This window comes from Theropithecus gelada, chromosome 6, assembly GCF_003255815.1.
Source record: "Theropithecus gelada isolate Dixy chromosome 6, Tgel_1.0, whole genome shotgun sequence".
NCBI classification, from domain to species: Eukaryota; Metazoa; Chordata; class Mammalia; order Primates; family Cercopithecidae; genus Theropithecus; species Theropithecus gelada.
The window spans coordinates 166,537,471-166,556,645 of record NC_037673.1 but is presented as its reverse complement, the minus strand read 5'-3'; the positions used below and the strand labels follow the sequence as shown (position 1 = coordinate 166,556,645).

Here is a 19,175-nt window from a genome sequence, read left to right as displayed (position 1 = left end):
GGAATCTTGTTCTTTAGTTTTCACCCCATAACAAAAGTGGAAAATGCCAAGCAGGTCAAGGTCAACTATTGAGAGCTTGTTAGATGCCTCCATATACCTTTCCATTACAGAGCCCAGGCTCTCAATTGACTCCCTGGGGCCACTCCTCTGAAATGTCAATAGATGTGGAGGTGATGGCCAAGCAGAAGGATCTGAAAAAGTCCCACAAAGGTTCTGCTGTGGGCACTGCCAAGACAGACAGGACCACGAGATCAACTACCACCTGCCTGAACCCATGCTTTCCAATCCATAGCTCATCACACACCCAACTGGAACCCAGGCACACTATGGTTGCAGTGATCCTTGAACTGATCACTATGCAAAAGCAGAACAAAAGTGAGTCTGGTCCACCGGCAGGGCTCCTTCTCAGTGACTGCACCCTCCTCTCATTCATCTCTACTTTTTTCCATAAGTGTTCCCAAACCACGGGTTTAATCATGTGCTCTAGAATTCGTAAAGGAGTTGACAGCATGCTTGCTTACATATTGCCTTAGAGTCCTCTTTTACTATCGTTAATTAAACTTAGGCCATGTCACACCTTCTTGGCATCTAACTAAATTTTCTGTGGCTCCACTAGTCACGATCCCTCATTCCCCTCTGTTATTTCTTTCCAACCCTTCCAAATTGAAATCCCCTCAGCCACAAGCCAGAATCCCACTGGTTTGAAACAGTCTAAGCTGTTGGAGGAGCTCCTGACCTCACAGGAGCCTCTCAGCCACGCTCGGCCATGGTACCCAGGTCTCAGGTCTCCCTCCTTGAGGGGCAGATGGGAGCAAAAACAACACCCGAAAGAGAAGTGGATATTGTTAGCTCTTCCATCAGATCATTCGCCCCAAGCAGCCTCAGTCACCATTTATTTTCACTCTTTCAGGACTTGTTTGAAAGCCTTTTTCTCATGCTTACAATTTTGGTGGGTAAGATACAGCTGAGTGTGGCATTATCCTTATGGCCCTAAATGATATTTTTGTATTTGTCTTTGAGAAGGAGCCTGCAGGGAGAAAAGCTCAGGAAAACAAGAGTTTGAATCTGTCTTGTTTATGACTTTGGGCAGTTTATTTAATCTTCCTGAATCTCAGTTTCCTCAATTGGAAAATGAGCCTCACAGTGTTTGTTTTACAGGGTGCATTGAATCATCAATCATGAATGTGGAGTACTCAGCACAGTGCATAAAAGATGCTTCACAAATGTCTGTTCTCTCTTCAAGCAAGTGTGTCTCCTTCCACCGATATTTCAGATTCTTTTCATTTGGGCTCAGAGAACTCCCTCTTGCCTTCTTTTTCTCCCTAGCAACTTCCCGCCTCTCTTGCTTGTGGACCTGATTGATGGCTGCCTTGCCTCCCTCCCTCTCTCACCTCTTGCTTCATTTCTAGGGGTACCCTGACTTAAAAATTTTGCCCAAAAACAGACTGCCTATCTTTGCTTTGAACTTTCCTGACTCTACTTGTATGAACTTATTTCCTGGGGAGAAATGGTCCTAACCACAGAGGCCGTATTTCTGCCTCACTGAACCATTCCAAGGGTTGAAGGATCAGCTTCCTTGAGAGTCCACTTCATGGTAGAATCATGATCTGTGATAATAATAGTCCTGGCCAGAATAATCCTCCTAGTGCGAGGTAGGCAAACCTCTTGGCCCAGAAATCAGGCTTAATTGGAAATTAAATTGCTTTCCCATGCCAACTGCAAGATGCCTATAACCACAGCTAATTTATCAAGGTGATGCCTTATCTCAAGGAAGCCCATGGGAATAGAGTGGCTGCATCAGCAAAATTGCAGACTTGGTCCTGATGAGAAGAGTTTTCTTTAAAGTACAGCTTGAACCCTTTGAGTTTCTCATTTGGGGTTCGGTGCATTTAATGGCTTCTTCCCCCTTGCCAGGCTCTGTGCCAGGGCCTGGAGATATGGATACCAGCGAGACAGGCACTGCATTGGAGCAGCTTTCAGGGCTAGTGGCAGAAAAAAAAGACCATGCAAGCAAAGATTTCAAAGCTGTAGCGCTTTACTTAGTTGTCCAGGGTTGAGTAGGTTATGGGGGTAGAGAATATCATGAATAGAGTCACGGTTAAGAAATTGATTTCTATATTTAGGATTGATACTAACAGTTCATGATCAAGGGTGTGTGGCACTCTTAACCAAGCCTTTTACACACATACATTCCATTCTCTGGGCAACAGTAGGAAACAAATACACTAAGATTTTGATTATCCCCATTTTACTGATGAAGAATCAGAGTCTTAGAAAGTAAGTACCTTGCCTAATGTTACTACTTCCCAACTAATAGGCAGTGGGACTGGAACTTGAAATAAGGTAATTTCATGCAGAATTTATGCCTTTAAATACTATACTACACTGCTCCTTTACTTCCCAAGCTTTTTATTTTGAAAATATTCAACTACAATGCAAATTGTGAGCATGCCTACCCTTCACCTAGGTTCACTAATGATGATCAGTATTTTATCATATTTGGATTTTCTCTCTGTCTCTATTTCTCTCTCTGTGCATGTGCATGTGTGTTTCTGAATCATTTGAGGGTTAGGCTGAGGAACATAGAACAGAAGGCTGGTTTGGAAAACATGTGGGGACCAGTTTGGCTGGAGGAGAATGTGTGTGTGGGTTTGGTCACGGGGAGACAGGAATAGGGAATGGGCTGAGGTCTGAGACTGTGGGGTTAGGGCTGGGAATGCCAAATCTGGTAGTTTCGGGTGTACTGACACATGGCATGATACGCCAGTGAAAGCAGAACTTTCATTCGTTCCCATATTGAAAACTATACAATTGAAGATGTGTATTTAGTGAATGATATGTTTATGGTTTCTGATTAAATATGGATGCTTATTGAAGACAATTCAGACAATGCAGAGAAGCATCAAGAAGTAATTTAGGCCGGGGGCGCTGGCTCACGCCTGTAATCCCAGCACTTTGGGAGGCCGAGGTGGACGGATCATGTCAGGAGATGGAGACCATCCTGGCCAACATGATGAAACCCCGTCTCTACTAAAAATACAAAAATTAGCTGGGTGTGGTGGCATGTACCTGTAATCCCAGCTACTCGGGAGGCAAGAACCCAGGAAGCAGAGGTTGCAGTGAGCTGAGATTGCACCACTGCACTCCAGCCTGGTGACAGAGGGAGACTCCATCTCAAAAAAGCAAACAAACAAGCAAACAAACAAACAAATAAAAAAGAACTTTAAAAGCTGACCTTAATCCGAGCTAAAACCCACACTAATGTTTCAGTTTATTTCTTCTCTATTTTACTTTTCCATACACAATTATTCCCACAGACTGGAACTTCATTGAGCACACAGTTGTTTTTCTCCTGGCTTCCTACTTGATATGATATCAATGGCATTTCTGTAGGTTATTAATTAGTTCTTAAAATAATTTTCAACAGTTTAATATTATTCCATCAGATAGATGAACCAAAATGTATTTAATGCACAATTTTTTTCCATTGACACTTAGAGTGCCTCCAGTTTTTCACTATTACAGATAATGCAATAATACCATAATGAGTACCTCTAAATAAAAGCCTGTATGCACATCTGTGATGATTCGCTTAGAATAGATTTCTAGAAGTAGGGCTTCTGGGTCAATGGGTTGGACGGGCCATCTCTTTGGAATGCTGTGGAGGAGCCGAGAGGGAAGAAATGGGAAGAAATGTAGTCTGCAGGCTGCCGCGGCAAAGCAGTTGAGAAGTTAGAAAGTTTCAGACTTCAGGAACGGTTCTGAGAGTGGAAAGGGGGTGACAGATGGTAAGAACAAAGTTCAAGACCGGGACATGTAAAGAGAAAGGGTGAAATCAGGAGAGAGAGGTCTGCTTTGGTTTTACAAGGGTTGAGTAGGGGCTAGAGAAAGACATTCAACTAGAAGGGTCTAGTGGTCCTTCCTCCCATCCTCCATCCATCCATCCATCTGTTAGGCCCCTACGCTATGCCAGGTCTTGTGTTGGGTGCTGCACATCCTTCTTTTTTTTTTTTTGAGACGGAGTTTCACTCTTGTTGCCCACACCAGAGTGCAATGGTGCAATCGTGGCTCACTGCAACCTCCACCTTCCAGTTCAAGCTATTCTCCTGCCTCAGCCTGCCAAGTAGCTGGGATTACAGGCATGTGACACCATGCCCAGCTAATTTTGTATATTTAGTAGAGACAGGGTTTCGCTGTGGTCAGAATGGTCTCGAGCTCCTGACCTCAAGTGATCCACCCGTCTCAGGTTCCCAAAGTGTTGGGATTACAGGTGTGAGCCACCGTGCCAGCCTGCACATTCTTAAATAGGTAAAATGTAGCCTGTGCCCTCCCAACAAGTTCACAATCCAGTCAAAGAGTCACCTGTAGGCCTGGAGCTTAAGAAAAGAGCCAAGGCAAGAGAGAGAGACTTGGGAGTCTCCCCTAGAGGTGAGGCCATGAAGGAAAGAGGAAAGAGTGCAGACACGAAGGGAAGAGGCGAGGGGTCTTGCTTGGTCTGTGAGTCACCGACTGTGTGGCAATGAAGAGCCATCTGTTGGGCGGCCACCACTTCCAGGAGGGGCCAGATTACCCTCCATCCCTGTGCCCCCAGCTACCAGCCAGAGGAGGCTCCGTTTTGAGGATAACTTATTCAAGGGCGTTCCTTGCTCTGGCCTCAGTTTCCCCATCCTTATGCTGAGGACATTTGGAGGAGTCTCATGCTGGTCACTGTGTCATGTAGCCTTGACTTCCAGTCACATGCTGGCCACCTTCAGGCTCTCAGAAGCTCCCTTGGCCAGACTGAAATTCCCAGATATAATGGGAATTATATCTGCTGTCTTTTTACCTCATGGTGCCCTGTGAGACAGGCCAGCAGGCACAGCAAATGCTCAAAGTCAGTGCCAGAACCTGCTTGTCCATGGGGCTTTGTGGTTCCAGCCAGCTTCTCCCTTCCAGGGTGGTGTCCTCAGGGGGCTCTGACCCAGGGTGCAGTGACTGCCACAACATTCAGGTCTGAGGCCTCCTCCACCTCCTTCTGTTGAGCCCCCAGTGGACTATACAAAGACAAGGTTTTACTGCCCCTTCTTATTTTTCATCAGTAGGAGAGTGTGGGCCGGGAGTGGGGCAGGAGTGCACAGGAGACTTTAAAGTTTCTGGACATGAGGAGCTTGCTGAATGAATGGAGTGTGAGCTCTCCTATTTCATCTCCCTAGAATAAGACTCTTTGTCACTGATACTTGCATCCCAGGGAGGGAAAGGAAAGGCAAAGAGTATGTTGAAAACAGCTCTCACTCTTTTCTGGCCCACATGGGTGATTTCCGTCACCCAGTCATTTCCCATGACACGGGAGGTCCCTGGTTTGACTAGGATGCAATGAGGGAGATTTAAGCTCAGCCCTAATAAAGAGCAAAGCCAAATAAAAGCAAAACCACCTCATCATTTGTTGAATCCTTAATTTGACACAAGCACTGCACTAAACTCTTTCAAGTGCATTACTTCAATAAACCTGTGGTATTGGCATTATTGCACACATTTTACAGGAAAGGAAGCTACGCTCAAGGGAGTGACTCCCTTGGACTTCCCAAGGTCATACAATTTGGTGGTAATGGATTTGGCATCCAGTGAACTCGAAAAGTCATGTTTCCAGAAAGTCCTGGATCCTCAAGGGCTGGAGGGGAGCACAGCCATGGAAGCCAGCTGCGTCCGCAGCTCCCAGATGCCTTCGCTGGTGACTGCTCACTTCATGCCCTCCCGGAAGAGCCCCTTGGCTGAATGGAGCAGAGCTCACTGGAAACCATCACCATCCTTTCCCAGCAACAGGTTCCCCTCTCTCCATGGCAAGAACAAATCAAAGTGAATCAAATGGCCCGTCAGCTGCAGTAACAGAGGAGGGCCGTTCTTAGGATGGTAGCCTGAGAAGCTAGATGACTGTCTTAATTAACCCCTCATGTCCTGGATGCAGGAACATGGGCGGCCTTGCTAAGGAGGAAGTGTGGATGGACAGACTGATGTGGGAATGGTAGATACAAAACTGGAGCCTTTAAAGGGCATGCAGTGCTGAACCTGTAGGGAATGGGAAGATGGGGAGGCCCTGGTTCAAGGGCCAGCTCTGCCTCTGGCTTGCTGGGTGGCCTTCCCTGGGCCTCGGATTCCTCATCAGCCAGCTCGACCTCTCAACTCCCAGTGAGGTCCTACCATATACTAGGCCCTGCACCAGGTGCTGGGGAAGTAGTCAAGACCAGGCAAAATTCCCTGCTGTCACAGGGCTGGACTCTTAGTGGATGAGCTGGATCATAAACAAATGAATAACAGGGAGATGTTGGCCAAAGGGTACAGAGTTTCAGCTGTGGAGAATGAGCAAGCTCTAGAGTAATGCACAGCAAGGAGACTGTAGTCCATAAGACTGCACTGTACACTTGAAATTTGCTAAGAGAGTAATTCTCACCACACACAGAAAGGTAACTATTAGAAGAGATGGATGTGTTCATTAGCTTGACTGTGATAATCAGGCCATTATCTATGTGTGTATCAAGACATCACACTGTATACCTTAAACACAGACAATTTCCATTAACACATTTAAAAACACCAAGCAAATACATGGGTAATATTGTTTTGGGAGCAGTAAGCGCTGTGCAGAAAAACAAGGCAGCATTAGGCAATGCGTCGGGAGAGATGAGGAGGGAGCAGCCATTGCAGACAGGAGAGGATTTGAATGAATTGAGGGAGACAGTCCAGGGAGATTTGGTAGAAAGAGCTCAGAGCCTAGACTGAGGGAACAGGGACGGTGAGGACCCTGACGCTGAAGGAGCTCCATATCCTAGCAAGAGTAAGGCAGCCTGGTGTTTGGGGTGCATCACCTGGGGTGGAGCCATGGGGAGAGGGAGACAGCAGAAAAGGACAGAAATGCAGAGGACAGATCATGCAAAGCCAACAGGCCACCGAGAGGAGTCTGCATTTAACTCTAAATGTGTCAGGAAACCACTGGCAACAGTTTCCAGCAAGGGGATTATAATTGTATGTGATTCATTTTTCATTTTAAAAATATGGAAATGGTCCATCAATGGGAAAAAAAAGCAAAATTTAGTATCCATACAATGGAATATTGTTCAAACTCAAAAAGGAAGGTAGTTCTGACACAGGCTATAACAGGAATGAATCTTAAAGACATAATGCTAAGTGAGGGCTGGGTACGGTGACCTGTAATCCCAGCACTTTGGGAGGCCAAGGCGGGCCAATCCCAAGTTTGAGACCAGCTTGGGCAACATGGTGAAACCTCGTCTCTACAAAAAATAAAAAAATTAGTCAGGTGTGGTGGTGGCACATGCCTGTAGTCTCAGCTACTCTGGAGGCTGAGGTGGGAGGATTGCTTGAGCCCGGGAGGTAGAAGCTGCAATGAGCTGTGATGACGCCACTGCACTCCAGCTTGGGTGACAGAGTGAGACCCTGTCTCAAAAAAAAAAAAAAAAAAAAGATATTACACTAAGTGAAATAAGCCACTACAAATACTGTTCATGACTCACTTATATGAGCAACTTAGAACAGTCAAGTTAATAGAGACAGAAAGTACAGTGGTGGCTGCCAGAGGCTGAGGGTAGGCAGAAATGGGGAAGTGTTTAATGGGTGCAGTGCAGAGTTTCAGTTTTGCAAGAAGAAAAATGTTCTGGAGATGGTTGGTGGTGATGGTTGCGCAACATGTGAATGTACTTAATGCCACAACTGTGCACTTAAAAATGGTTAAAATAGTAAATTTAATGTGAGATACATTTATCACAATTAAAAACATGGGAAAGGATGCTATGCAAAGAATGGTCTGTGGGGCGATATTTGTCTGCTTGGGCTGACACAATGGAATGCCACAGACTGGGTGGTTAAATAACGAAAATCTGTTGTCCCACAGTTCTGGACACTAGAAGTTCAAGACTAAGATTCGGGCAAGGGTGGTGTCTGGTGAAGTTTCTCCTCCTGGCTTGTGGTTGGCCATGTTGTCCTCACATGGCCTTTCCTCTGTGTGCGTGTACTGCTGGTGTCTCTTCCCCTTCTTACAAGGACACAGTCCTGTTGGATTAGGATCCCAACCTTATGACCTCATTTAACCTTAATCACCTGTGCCAAGGCCCTATCATCAAACACAGCCACCTAGGGGGTTAGGGCTTTGACATATACATTTTAAGGGACACAATTCAGTCCATGACAGCAGTGACAGTGCTGACAGGTTTAACCACGCATGTTCAAAGGAACATTAGTATTTGCACGTGACCTTTTAAACCGCAGTTCTGTATTTGTGATGTTGGCAAGTTATTCAGCCTCTCAAAGCCCCTGGTTTGGAATAAAAACAACTCACAGAGAAAGGGCTGGACTGAATACAGGAATCCTTGTAAAGCCCACAGAAAATAAGTAGCACTCAATAGAGGATGGCGATGGCCATTCCCCTCATGTTTCCTGTTGAGTTTGAAATGAAAGCCACTGTTTCTGAACTTGTGAGGCCTGGGCAGAGTTAATCAGCACAGGGATGTCGTGGATCTTTCTGCAATCCAATATGCTTCATGGCTTAGAGACATCCCGGGCTCTGGGTGACAGCCGGCTCCAAGCTGATGTCTGCAGATACCGAGCAGCAAGCCTGGGCTTGGCCCAACCTGCCAAGCACAGATGGTTTGAAAAATGTCATCCAAACTGGCCCAGGGTTAATCAAAAGATTACAGAAAGAAAATTAGGATAGGCTAACCCCGGCATCTCAGATACAAGCCCCAGAATCTCACCCCCGCTACCTGATTCCTACCCAATTCTCTGCCTCAGCTTCCAACTGACCTCATTCCAGCAATAAATGAAAATTGGCCAGGCTAGAAATACAACTGGAAATCTTGCTGGGTGGTGTTTCCTTTTCTGCCCCCTCCCTGTAGCCTTGGCTGTCGGGCCTGCTCCCCATATGTTTTGTTGTTTGACTGCGAAAGGTGACCTGTGGGTAATGGTTCAGGGGATGGATTGGCGGGGCTTGGGTCTCAGAGGGTATTCTCCTCAATTGCACTTCTTCAGTCAGAATGGAGGCCCTGAAATCTTGATTTCTAAAACAAGAGTGTGTGCTGCCTCTTGGCCAAACTGGGAAGGAATCTGTTTTGTCTTCGTTGCCTTCTTACCCTGGATCTGATTTTCAGAAATGGAAAAAGTGTAATGGGGATGGACTGGGGAGGGTGGTAAAACCCAGGGCTTGGGGCCAGACCGCCTAGGCTTCCAGTTGTGCCTACGCTTCATGCTGGCTGTGTGACTCCAAGCCAGGCCCGTCCCCTCTCTGAAACTCGCTCTTTATATCTGCAAGTGGGGTTAATTAGAGCACTCTACCTCCTAGGGTTCTCATGTGCACTAAATAAAATGGTGGGCACGGAGTGCTTAGGCAATGCTGGGCACATGGCAGGTGCCACCAGCAGTGCTGCAATTTTGTTTAATCTTTAAATTCCAAAGCTGAGAGGCCTTTGAAATCAGCAGCTCCTTCATTTTAGAGATGAAGAAACTGAGGCCCAGAGAAAAAAGCCATTTGCTCAGTGCAATGGGCTGAATGTTTCTGCCTCCTCTCCCCCAAATTTACATGTTGAAATCCCACTCCTGAGGCGATGGTATTTGAAGGTGGGGCCTTCGGGAGGTGATGAGGTCGTGAAGGCGGAGCCTCTTGAGTGGGGTGTGTCCATAAGAAGAGGCCAGAGAGCTACCTTACTCTCTTTCCTCCACGTGAGAATACAACAGGAGATGCTGTCTGTAAGCCAGGAAGAGTCCCCACCAGAACTCCACAGTGCTAGCATCCTGATCTCAGACTTCCAGCTTCCAGAACTGTGAGAAATACATTTCTGTTGTTGATAAGCCACCATGTCTTTGTATGGGATGTTAGGCCATCAGGTTGATAAGCAGCCTGATGGCCTAAGACAGCAATCAAAGGTGAGGATTTGGACTCAAACCCTCCATTTTGGTCTGGCTCCAAAGCTGTTGTTCTTAGCACCTCTAAGAACACAAAATGGAATCTCAGCGGCTTCAGCCAGCGGGGACCAAGGTTAGCTTTGTATTCGTGGTCCTCCTACCCTCATTCTAACAGAGAAGCAAGGCTTTCTTCTGCCCCTAGACTGGAGACCTGTGAGCAGTACAGAGAGGGTGGTCAGTGGTGACAGTAAATGACCTCCCGTGAGTCTTTTTCAGGAGTCCTGGCTTCTCTTTCCTCCAGCTGGCCCAGGAGGCCGATGCAATTTCCTTATTTCCACATCCTCTCCCCCAGAGCTCCTCTCCCTGCCTGCCTGCCTTTAAGCGGGGTCCCCCCTCCTGCACTTCTGGGTGGAGTGCAGGTGGATAAAGGGGAAGAACCCCCGCCTCACCAGAGCACCTGGCCAACTGTGATGCATGGGCGGTGCGGACCTGCACCCAGGGGCAGTCCCCCAGCAGAGCACGAGAGCGGAATGGGGGCAGGAACAGGCCTTTGGTCTTGTTTGCACTGACCCTTGTCTCATCCAGGTGGCTCTGGCTGGTCACTGCTGTCAAACTCCAGCACAGGAATTCAGAACAGGGAGATAGGGAATGGCAGGCTGAAGAGAAAGCCTGACTAAGACCAGACCTCAAAAAGGGAACTCCAGGCACACGGCCCGATGTTGCTCAGCAGGGAAAGCATTTAGTCATCATTTATTCAACCTTCCCCGGCTGCAGGTGCTTGAGGCACTCACTCTACGTGATTCCCATGTGGTGAACGCTTTTGCAGGGCTCCCGTTCTCATGGGAATGGATGGCCAATAAATCCATAAACAACTAAATAAAAAGGATCCTTTCAGTTGCTGGCACATTTTTAATTACAGAACTTGTCATCAAGAGTGACTGGGGGCAGGCGGGATAATTTTGGAACAGCAGCACATCTGGATAGGAGCCGGGAAGAGGACTTGACCCACAGAGGCTCAGCCTCGTTTCTCTTGGCTACAAGTCCAAAGTCATATCACAGGAGAAGAGAAGGGTGGGGAACTTGACTTTTACTGAGCAGCTTTTATGAGCCAGGTCCTGTGCCTGTCACACGTCCCATCTCATTCCATCTCCAGTAGCCACATGCGATGGAAATTACTGGCCCATTTACAGAAGGACACAGACTGAAGATGGGGAATGGCTTGTCCAAGGCTGTCCTGCTGGTGCAAGGCAGGGTTGGAGCCCAGGTCTGTCTGGGTCCAGAGCTTTCCCACCCTGCATCCTGCTTCCCTCCATGGTGATGACTTCACATCGCCACTTCCACCCTTGGGAAGCAGTGGCTTTCAGGGATTGGGACCTGGGTCTGGTGAGAGAGGTGGCCCAGGGGAGATTCTATAACCCTAAGAAGACTGGGGAAGATGAGGGTCCCTGTGGCACGGCAAAGGAGGCCCAGGCCTTAGAAGGCTGATGAAGACCTGACTAGATTCACTCCTCCCAGGGCTATGGTGTTGCAGCCTGTACTCTCCTGCCTGCCAGAGGGCCCCATTTCCAGCTACTTTTAATTTGGAGCAAACTAGCCGCTCCCCTGTGGTCCTGAAGTTAATAGGATGTCTGTGCAGCAGTGACAGGATAAATGGCCCTGAACGAATTATTCCTGCATGATATCAGGGTTGTCTAGGAGAAAGACACGGAAGCTCCAGAGGGGCAGGTGATCCCACCTTCTTCTCTGCCCTCTGCTGTGGGACTATGGAGACCCCAGTGAACTGAGCACCTGGACAACCCAAATGGGTCAGGGAGCGCTGGGCCTGCTGCAGAGGGGCAAGGGTGGTGGGGTCAGTAGGCTGGGATGAAGGCTACTGGACATCAGGAGGGCCAGGGTGAACACATGCCCCTCCTGGCAGGCTCTAGCTTGGGGCTGGAGAGGGAGGCGGGGACCCAGAAGCCCTGGATAATCAAGCTTTCTTCCTGTGACAAGGCACCGGCACTCAGAGGTTCCAGAGCTATAGAGAGTGAGTGGGGCTGTGGTAACATGACCAGAGTGCTCGCTCAGCCCTCACTGCCAGGACAGTGAGCGAACCAGGACTCAGATGGGGGGGACTCTCTTTCCCCAGGATGAGGCAGCATTGAAGCTTAGCTTTTCACGGAACAGGTGGCATTCTCCTTTTGGTAGAGGACATGGTATCTCCCAGGTCTCAAAGTCCCCAGTGTGAAGGCCTCTGCTTTCCCAGATAATTCCAGTAAACAGCTGCAACACCTCAATTCCAGCCTCTGCCTAGTGTCCAAAGCTTTGTGTATTTTCCCACACCCAAGACCACTTCTCACACTTGCCCTGTAAGAAGGAAGAGCCATGGGGGAGCGGCCCAGTGACCCAGTGGAGGAGTAAGCAGAGACTATTCAGTGTCTGGCAGGTGCCTTGGGCCCGCACACCTGCCTGAGAGGGGATAAGGATACTGAGAGAGCAGGTATGGCTGTCCTGCTGACCTTGGCCTCTGGAGTGTTCCCTTTCCCCATAACCCAGGTGATGACACTTTAATGGAATTTGTCACAACCTTTTGCATGACAGGTGGCTGCTCTGACAAGACCCAGCAGGGAAAAACCCACCAAGAAAATTAGTGGGTTGCTGGGGGACTCTCTGCTGGTGGCAAGGTGGGGAGTAGTGCAGGCAGGCGTGACTTCTCCAGCCCTAGGAGTGCAGAGGAATGTACCTTGTCTTGGCACCAGCAGGACCTACGTTCTAATCCCAGCTCTGTCACTCACCAGGGGAGCCACCACACTTAGCTAAACCTCAGTTTCCTTATCTGCTGAAATGGTGATTGCAATCCCTACCTCCAGGATCAAGACTAGAATGAAGCAAGGAAGGTGCGTAGGGCACAAAATGTAAGAGGGGGCCCTGCCAGAGCAGAGCTGGGATTTGCCTGTGAGCTGCTAGCCCTTACTCAATATCATCATTACATTAAAAAACAGTCTTGTGCCATTGATGTTATTATTATCTCCAATTAAAAGTGGGGAGCTCGGCTTGGGGTGGTGTTCAAATGACACAACTTCACGCAACTGGTAAAAGGCAGAGTTGATACTCCAGCTTGGCCTGCCTGAAAGCAGAGTCATGCCCAGGTCCCAGGTCAGTCTCTTGAGGATCTTGAACAGCAAGAGGAGGAGGCAAGAGGAACAGTGTGTCTCTGATGGGGGAGCTGAGGTTTTGTCTGGAAAAAAGAGGAACAGCCTGGGCTGGGGCGGGAGGGGAGAGTTACAGCTCCAGCGCCTTGTCCTTGAGCTAGATCTCATCTTCCCACACCCCTTTTCCCCACCCCCGCAGCCTCATGGGTGGCCTGGAGGACACTAGAAGCTCTCCTGGATCGGATTCCTCCCTTCTGCTCACTTTGGCTCTGTCATCTGTGCCTGGGGTAACATTTGTTCCTGGTGTGCAGAAGGAGATGAGTTTAAACCTCCCCAGCCAGAATGGAGCCTGCACAACTTCTGGCTCCTGCCAGAGGCCCCCAGGAAGTCTGTGAGGGGAGTGGGGAGCTGACTGTGCAGAAAGAGGAAGAGGCAGGTTCCCCAGACCCCTGATTTCACGAAGCATCAGAGCCAGGAGCTAAGCTTCTCCTAGGTTAAACAGCAGGCAGGGGCCTGACTCTGGGAGTCAGGCTTTTAACTCCTAATAAGGAATCAGGTGAGAGAGATGGCTCGGGGCAGGCCCTTAAGAAAAGAAGTTCAGCAGAGGGGAAGCAGTGGTCTAAAGTCATCCAGTGGTCAGATGTGGTGGCTCATGCCTGTAGTCCCAGCACTTTGGGAGGCCAAGGTGGGAGGGTCTCTTGAATCGGGAGTTTGAGATATAGTGAGACCCTGTCTTTACAAACAGTCAAAAATTAGCTGGTTGTGGTGGCACACACATGTGGTCTCAGCTATTTGGGAGGCTGAGATGGGAGGATTGCTTGAGCCCAGGAAGTCGAGGCTGCAGTGAGCCACGATTGCATCACTGCACTCAGCCTGGGAACAGAGTGAGACCCTGCCTCAAAATAAATAAATAAATAAAGTCATGCAGTAACTGACAAGGCCATAGGCTCTCACAAAGTGATCATGAGATGTTGCTCTCAGAATCTGTGCCTGGTGCTGAGAAAACAATGAGTGAGTGAGAGGGAGTCCCAGCCCGGAGGGGCTCTCAACCATGAGAGTATCAGCTAATAACAGTAGTCGGATCCGTCAACACTACTGAGCACCTAATAGGCAGGCAGCTTTATCTACACAATCTCATTCAACCCCATAAGAAGGGTATTGTAATTTGATTTTATAGACGAGGAAACTAAATGCCAAGGAGGTGAGAGACCCAGTCCGAGGCTTCCGAGCCAGTGTGCAGCGTTCAGGGATGTCTCAATCTAGGAAACAACTGTGCTTCTCACTGCATTCGTGGTTTGCAAATTTTTTTAATGCCAAAGGGATTCTTTAAATTTGAGAGAAATCCAGTCAATAAAACAAATAAAAATAGAGCCGGAGGGGTGGGAGTGGGGATGCCAGAGGCCTGCCCACCCAGCCTTTCCTTCTGGGAACAATCTTAATGCCCTTCCCTAGACACTACACAAGCTCAGACAGAGCCTGAATGTTTTATGTGGCGGGAGGCTCACGCAGGCTGGAGGCTGGGGCTGAAGCTAAACAGAGTTCAGAGAGCATTTGCTGAGCACCTGTGGGACAGGTGTTGCATAGTGCTTCCTAGAAAGCTCCTGCACCAGGTGGCATCTCAGGCTGATGGCTGGTGTCTGTGCCGTGCAGTGCTGTTTCATTCATTTAATACAGTAACACACATACTCCATTCTGGGCACCATACTAGTAGCTCTGGCTACAGTGGTTAGCAAAAAAAATGCACACGGTCTTGCCTTCATGGAGCTGAAGTCTAGTGGGGAAGAGAGCCTTTAGCAAACATGTTCCTAAAAGGAACACAGATCACAAATTATGATCGGGGTAGGAAGGAAAGTTCAAGGTTGATGAGATATGTGAGCAGGTGGACATGAGCAGTTTATCTCTGCAATAAGCACTGATGAGAAATCTGGGTGAGCTGGCTTCTTAGACCAATGGCAAGAAGGATTGCTGGCATGGCAGGAGGTGGCCAAGGGTTAGGAACAGGCGGGACAGGGAGGGTGGTCCTGGACCCTCCTTGTTCCCCAGGTATTTGCAAGGCTGTTAAGAAACAGTAAATTGCCGTACCTGGTCCAATACATTCTTTGCATTCCTCAGTTCTGCAATGGACAAAGAAAAATCCCTCTCCTGAGGGTTGGTTTACTGCAAATCTAGAACTCAGTGCAATGAATAATGAATAAGTGAAATCAAATTAAAACCAGAAATCATTAAGCAGTCATAATGTATCCACATAGGGTCGAATCTAAACCCACCTGGGGAGGTGTAAACATGAGAAAGCCGTTTTCTGGACTCTCTGCAGGCCTTTCTCAGCTACCCTGCTCCCAGCCTGGCCCTGCTCCCGTGTTCCTCACTATTTAACAAATATTCAGCAAACACCTGGATTGGGTAGAACACCAGTCGCCCGGCACGTGCCTGGCACAGAGCCGGGGCTGTGTAGACACTTGGTCCTCTCTGCGGAGCTGAAGCAAAGAACACAGATACAATCCTGCCCCAGTGCCTCCCATGGGCTGCCGTTCTCAGCCCTGGTGGCAGGAAAGGCTCTACTGCAGCAGGTCACAGGAAGGCCAGGTCCCCACGGAGTCCCTTCTGTGTCACAAGGATCTTAGTTTCTGGGATTCTGAGCAGAGAGAGGGAGCTGTCCTGACCCGCCAGCTGTTTCCACTGCAGAGGCCAACACTCTGATGCTGCTCCCTCTTCCAGCTTCAGCCTCCTCCCACTTTCTCAGTCCTGCCTCTCTTCGTCTCAGCTTAGATGTCACTTTTTGGAGGTGCCCCTTAGTCTGCCCCAGACATCTCTTCTCTATGCTTGTTGACCCCCATGGTCCCCCCATCTCAGCATTCCTTCCAGGGAGCATCTGCATGTGAGGTCTGGGTACCCATCAGACTGTAGGTGGGGACAAGCCCTCTTGATGGAGAGCTTGTGTCTTATTCATTCACATGTCTGTTGTCTTGCAATAAGCATGGCACAGAGTAGGTGCTCAATAAATAAACTGAGCGAATGAACACAGGCAAATATGCAGAAGAAAATATCTTCCTGATCATTTGTGGCCATCTACCCTCGCTCTGTTTCTGTCCCTGTCTCTGTCTCTCTCTCTCAAATACACATGCACACAGAGTTCTTTGCCCATGCTCTCTCCTTTGCCAGCTTGCTTTTTCAGTCACCCCTCTTGCTGCATAATGGCCTTCTGTGATCTCATTCCTCTTTTGGTGCTGCTTGGGAAGTACAGACTCACCTGTAGGAGTGAGTCAGGAGCAGATGAGGAGCTCTGACCCTGGTCCTGCCAGGGGAATGGGTTGGGGTCTCTCTCTGCAGACCCATGTTCATCTCAGCCCTGACCCTACCCTCACAGCTGGTCATGGCAACACACTCCACAAAGGGATTCCTTGGCTAGGTGCCGCTGGATCTTTGCACCAGTGCTAGGAGGTAGACTGGCTGCAGGTAATGGACTCGTTTTACAGATGAAGAAACTGAGGCTCAGAGAGGCTGTGACTTGCCCAGGTAGCAGAATCAGAGTTGAGACCTAGGTTTCCTTAGGCCAAAGCTCTTTCTGCTGCACTTATGGGAAACCCCCACGATCCCCCTATCTCGGCATTCAGTGTGACATCCAGGGAGCATCTGTGTGTGGGGTCTGGGTCACCACTAGACTGCAGGTGGGGACAAGCCCTCCATCAGAGGCTGCGACGGGATGCTGCCTCACACTCCTCACCCTCTTAGGTCCTGCTCTCTGTAATGTGGAAAGAAAACCTTCCAGTTGTCTCTGAGGATTGAATGGGGAAACTTTGTGAAATTTCCTAACCCCTTTGCTTTCTCCTTCTCGAGGAGGTAAAGCCACTGAGAGCCACCACAGCTACACCCATCAACCTCCTGTTCACCCCACTTGTGGCCGCCAGTAATTCTGCCAGGCAGCCTGGCCCTCCGCAATGGGGGCTCAGCCCACCTAGGTACCTTGGAGGAGCAGCGCCCCATTTCAGAAGGATGGTAGGGAAATAACAGGAAGGTCAGAACATCCCAACGAAGGAGATAAACAGAATCCCATCATTCCCACCACCCACACATGCCACACAACGTACACCGGGCCAGACCCGCTAGGCAGCAGGCACCTGAGCCATGTCATGAGATCTGGCTGCACATAGCCTTTCTCTGCTCTCACTGTTATTTTTCAAAAACCCATCAAAGATTTGTGGGCTCCTTCCCTGAATATTCTGCCGGCTGCTTCCAGTGCCTCTCCCCCCCCCAGCCCCCAAAAGACTCTTCCTGAAAGACAGCATGAATATTTAAAGACATTTTTTCAGCCAGTGGAACCACATCACGCTGCCGCTCTCCCTTGACATCATCTCCAGAAAGTTGGCCGGATCCCTCCGAGGGCCTCACCTTCCCTGGTGCCGAGTGTAAAACGGGGTTTAAGACACAGGGCCAGGCCCTGAGGAGTTAGCCTTCTTTCTGCCTCCCGGCTGTGGGCCCATCTGGGGCTGCAGCCCTAATTCTGTTCCACAGCCACTTTCTGGTCTGCCCAGACAGTCACTCCTGCAAACCACCTGCCACCCCAGTTCTTGGAGAAGCCGAAAAGACAGGCATGGACATAGGCATGAAATGTGGAGGGACAGGGATCCAAGAAAGCAGAACGATGAATGCAGCCCCAGAAGCATGAGACCCTGGAACCCTATGAGAGGAAGCTCTTGGCACCTGAGGTGCAGAGCTGATCCAGTTTCTTGAATCCACCAGTGCAAAGCAGATTCCGGTCCATCACCACCTCCTGCTGGCCCCCTCAAGCGTCTCTGTTCTGCAGAATTACTCACAACCCACTGCATCAAATCTCTCTTTTATCAACAAAATACAACCCTCCGTGGATAACTTCTTGAAACTCCAGTCACGCTAAGCCACTTCCAAAGCTCTGGAAAGGGTTCTGTCCCTCTGCCCGCCCATAACCTATCAGCCACACACCACCAACTCCATTTCCAAAGTTCCAGGCAATTACAGCCAGCTGAGTTCCCTGGCTGGGTGCCTGCCTACTCAGAGCCAGGACCCAGGTTGTCAGCAACCTCGAATCCCAGCCACCAATTTCCCCAGCCTTGTCCAAGACCTGGGTGCACCAGAATGGCCATGCTCAGCACACCGAGGCAATACGACCAGCCAGGTCATATCAAGACAGAAAGCAGGGGCAAGGCCAGTTTCCATACCTTTGCTGAGGGTCCCAGTGATGAGCTTGAAGATGGTCTGGGCAAATTTCACGAACCCGAGCTTGCATCTTTTGGAGCAGCCGCTCATGCTGGTGGAGGGGAGCCAGGCTCTGCTGTCAGCACCCAGAAGGGACAGCACCCACCTTATGCACCCCAGGAACTTGGAACTTGGAGCCTGCCTGGGTGAACCCTGAGTGACGGATGCACCCCCAAAGCCAGGCTCCGGGAACAGCACAGCTGCCTCTGCAGCGAGTCTGGCTTCTGCATCCAGAGAGCCTGCAGGGCAAACTCTCCCTCCCTCTCTCCACCCACTCCTGCTGTCCACTTAAGTCCTCGCCATGGGAGGACCTCAGGATGCCAGGGCCAGGACAGCACTGCCGGGGCACAAGGTACTCCAAAGGAACCGAGGAGGAGAGTAAAGCTGAGCAGAGCAGGGAGGGAGGAGCTGGAGCTCTCCCAGGCTTTGCTGACTGTCTTTCTTACATGGCAGCGGTAATGTAGCAATTAATACTCAAGTCAGAAGGGAGGGGACTGCTACGCAGAAAACACTCAACCCCACAGTCTCCCACACTCGCTCTCCCACTCTTTCCTTCCTGGTTAATCTGATAGATCAATTCTCTGTGCCTTGATCAGGATCTGGAAGAACTCCCTGCAGAGCAGGAAGCGGCTGTCGGCACTCAGCAGAAAGTTTGTAGGCAGCCTCAGAGTGGCCTGGTTTGCATCTCAGAGAAGCTGGGCTGAGTGGAGCCTCCAGGGAGCCGGCCTGTGAACATCGGACAGACAGACAGAGCCCACGCAGCCTGTCCAGTAACCTTGGCACCAACAGCAGGTGCTGTTTGCCTTCCTGACTTGGAAAGGACAATGCCCCTGACCACCTCCTGCTCCAGGTATCCCTGACTCAAAGTCAGACTACTGAATTCCAGCCTCCACCCCTGTGGAGCAGTCACGAGTCTGCTCTCTCACTGGGATA

At 49.5% G+C, this 19,175-nt stretch overlaps 1 protein-coding gene across 2 annotated transcripts in view; it reads right to left on the bottom strand.

Moving 5' to 3' along the window:
• KCNIP1 (potassium voltage-gated channel interacting protein 1) overlaps positions 1–18,686 on the bottom strand; it is a 385,234-nt gene extending 366,548 nt beyond the window's left edge. Inside the window, exon 1 of one of the 2 annotated variants that reach the window (XM_025388840.1) lies at positions 18,206–18,686. In XM_025388840.1, the coding sequence (XP_025244625.1) occupies positions 18,206–18,293 (88 nt within the window). In that variant the 5' untranslated portion in view covers positions 18,294–18,686. The remainder of the gene's footprint in view (positions 1–18,205) is intronic. The other variant, XM_025388838.1, reaches the window with a different exon arrangement.
• Between the last annotated feature and the right edge of the window lie 489 nt (positions 18,687–19,175).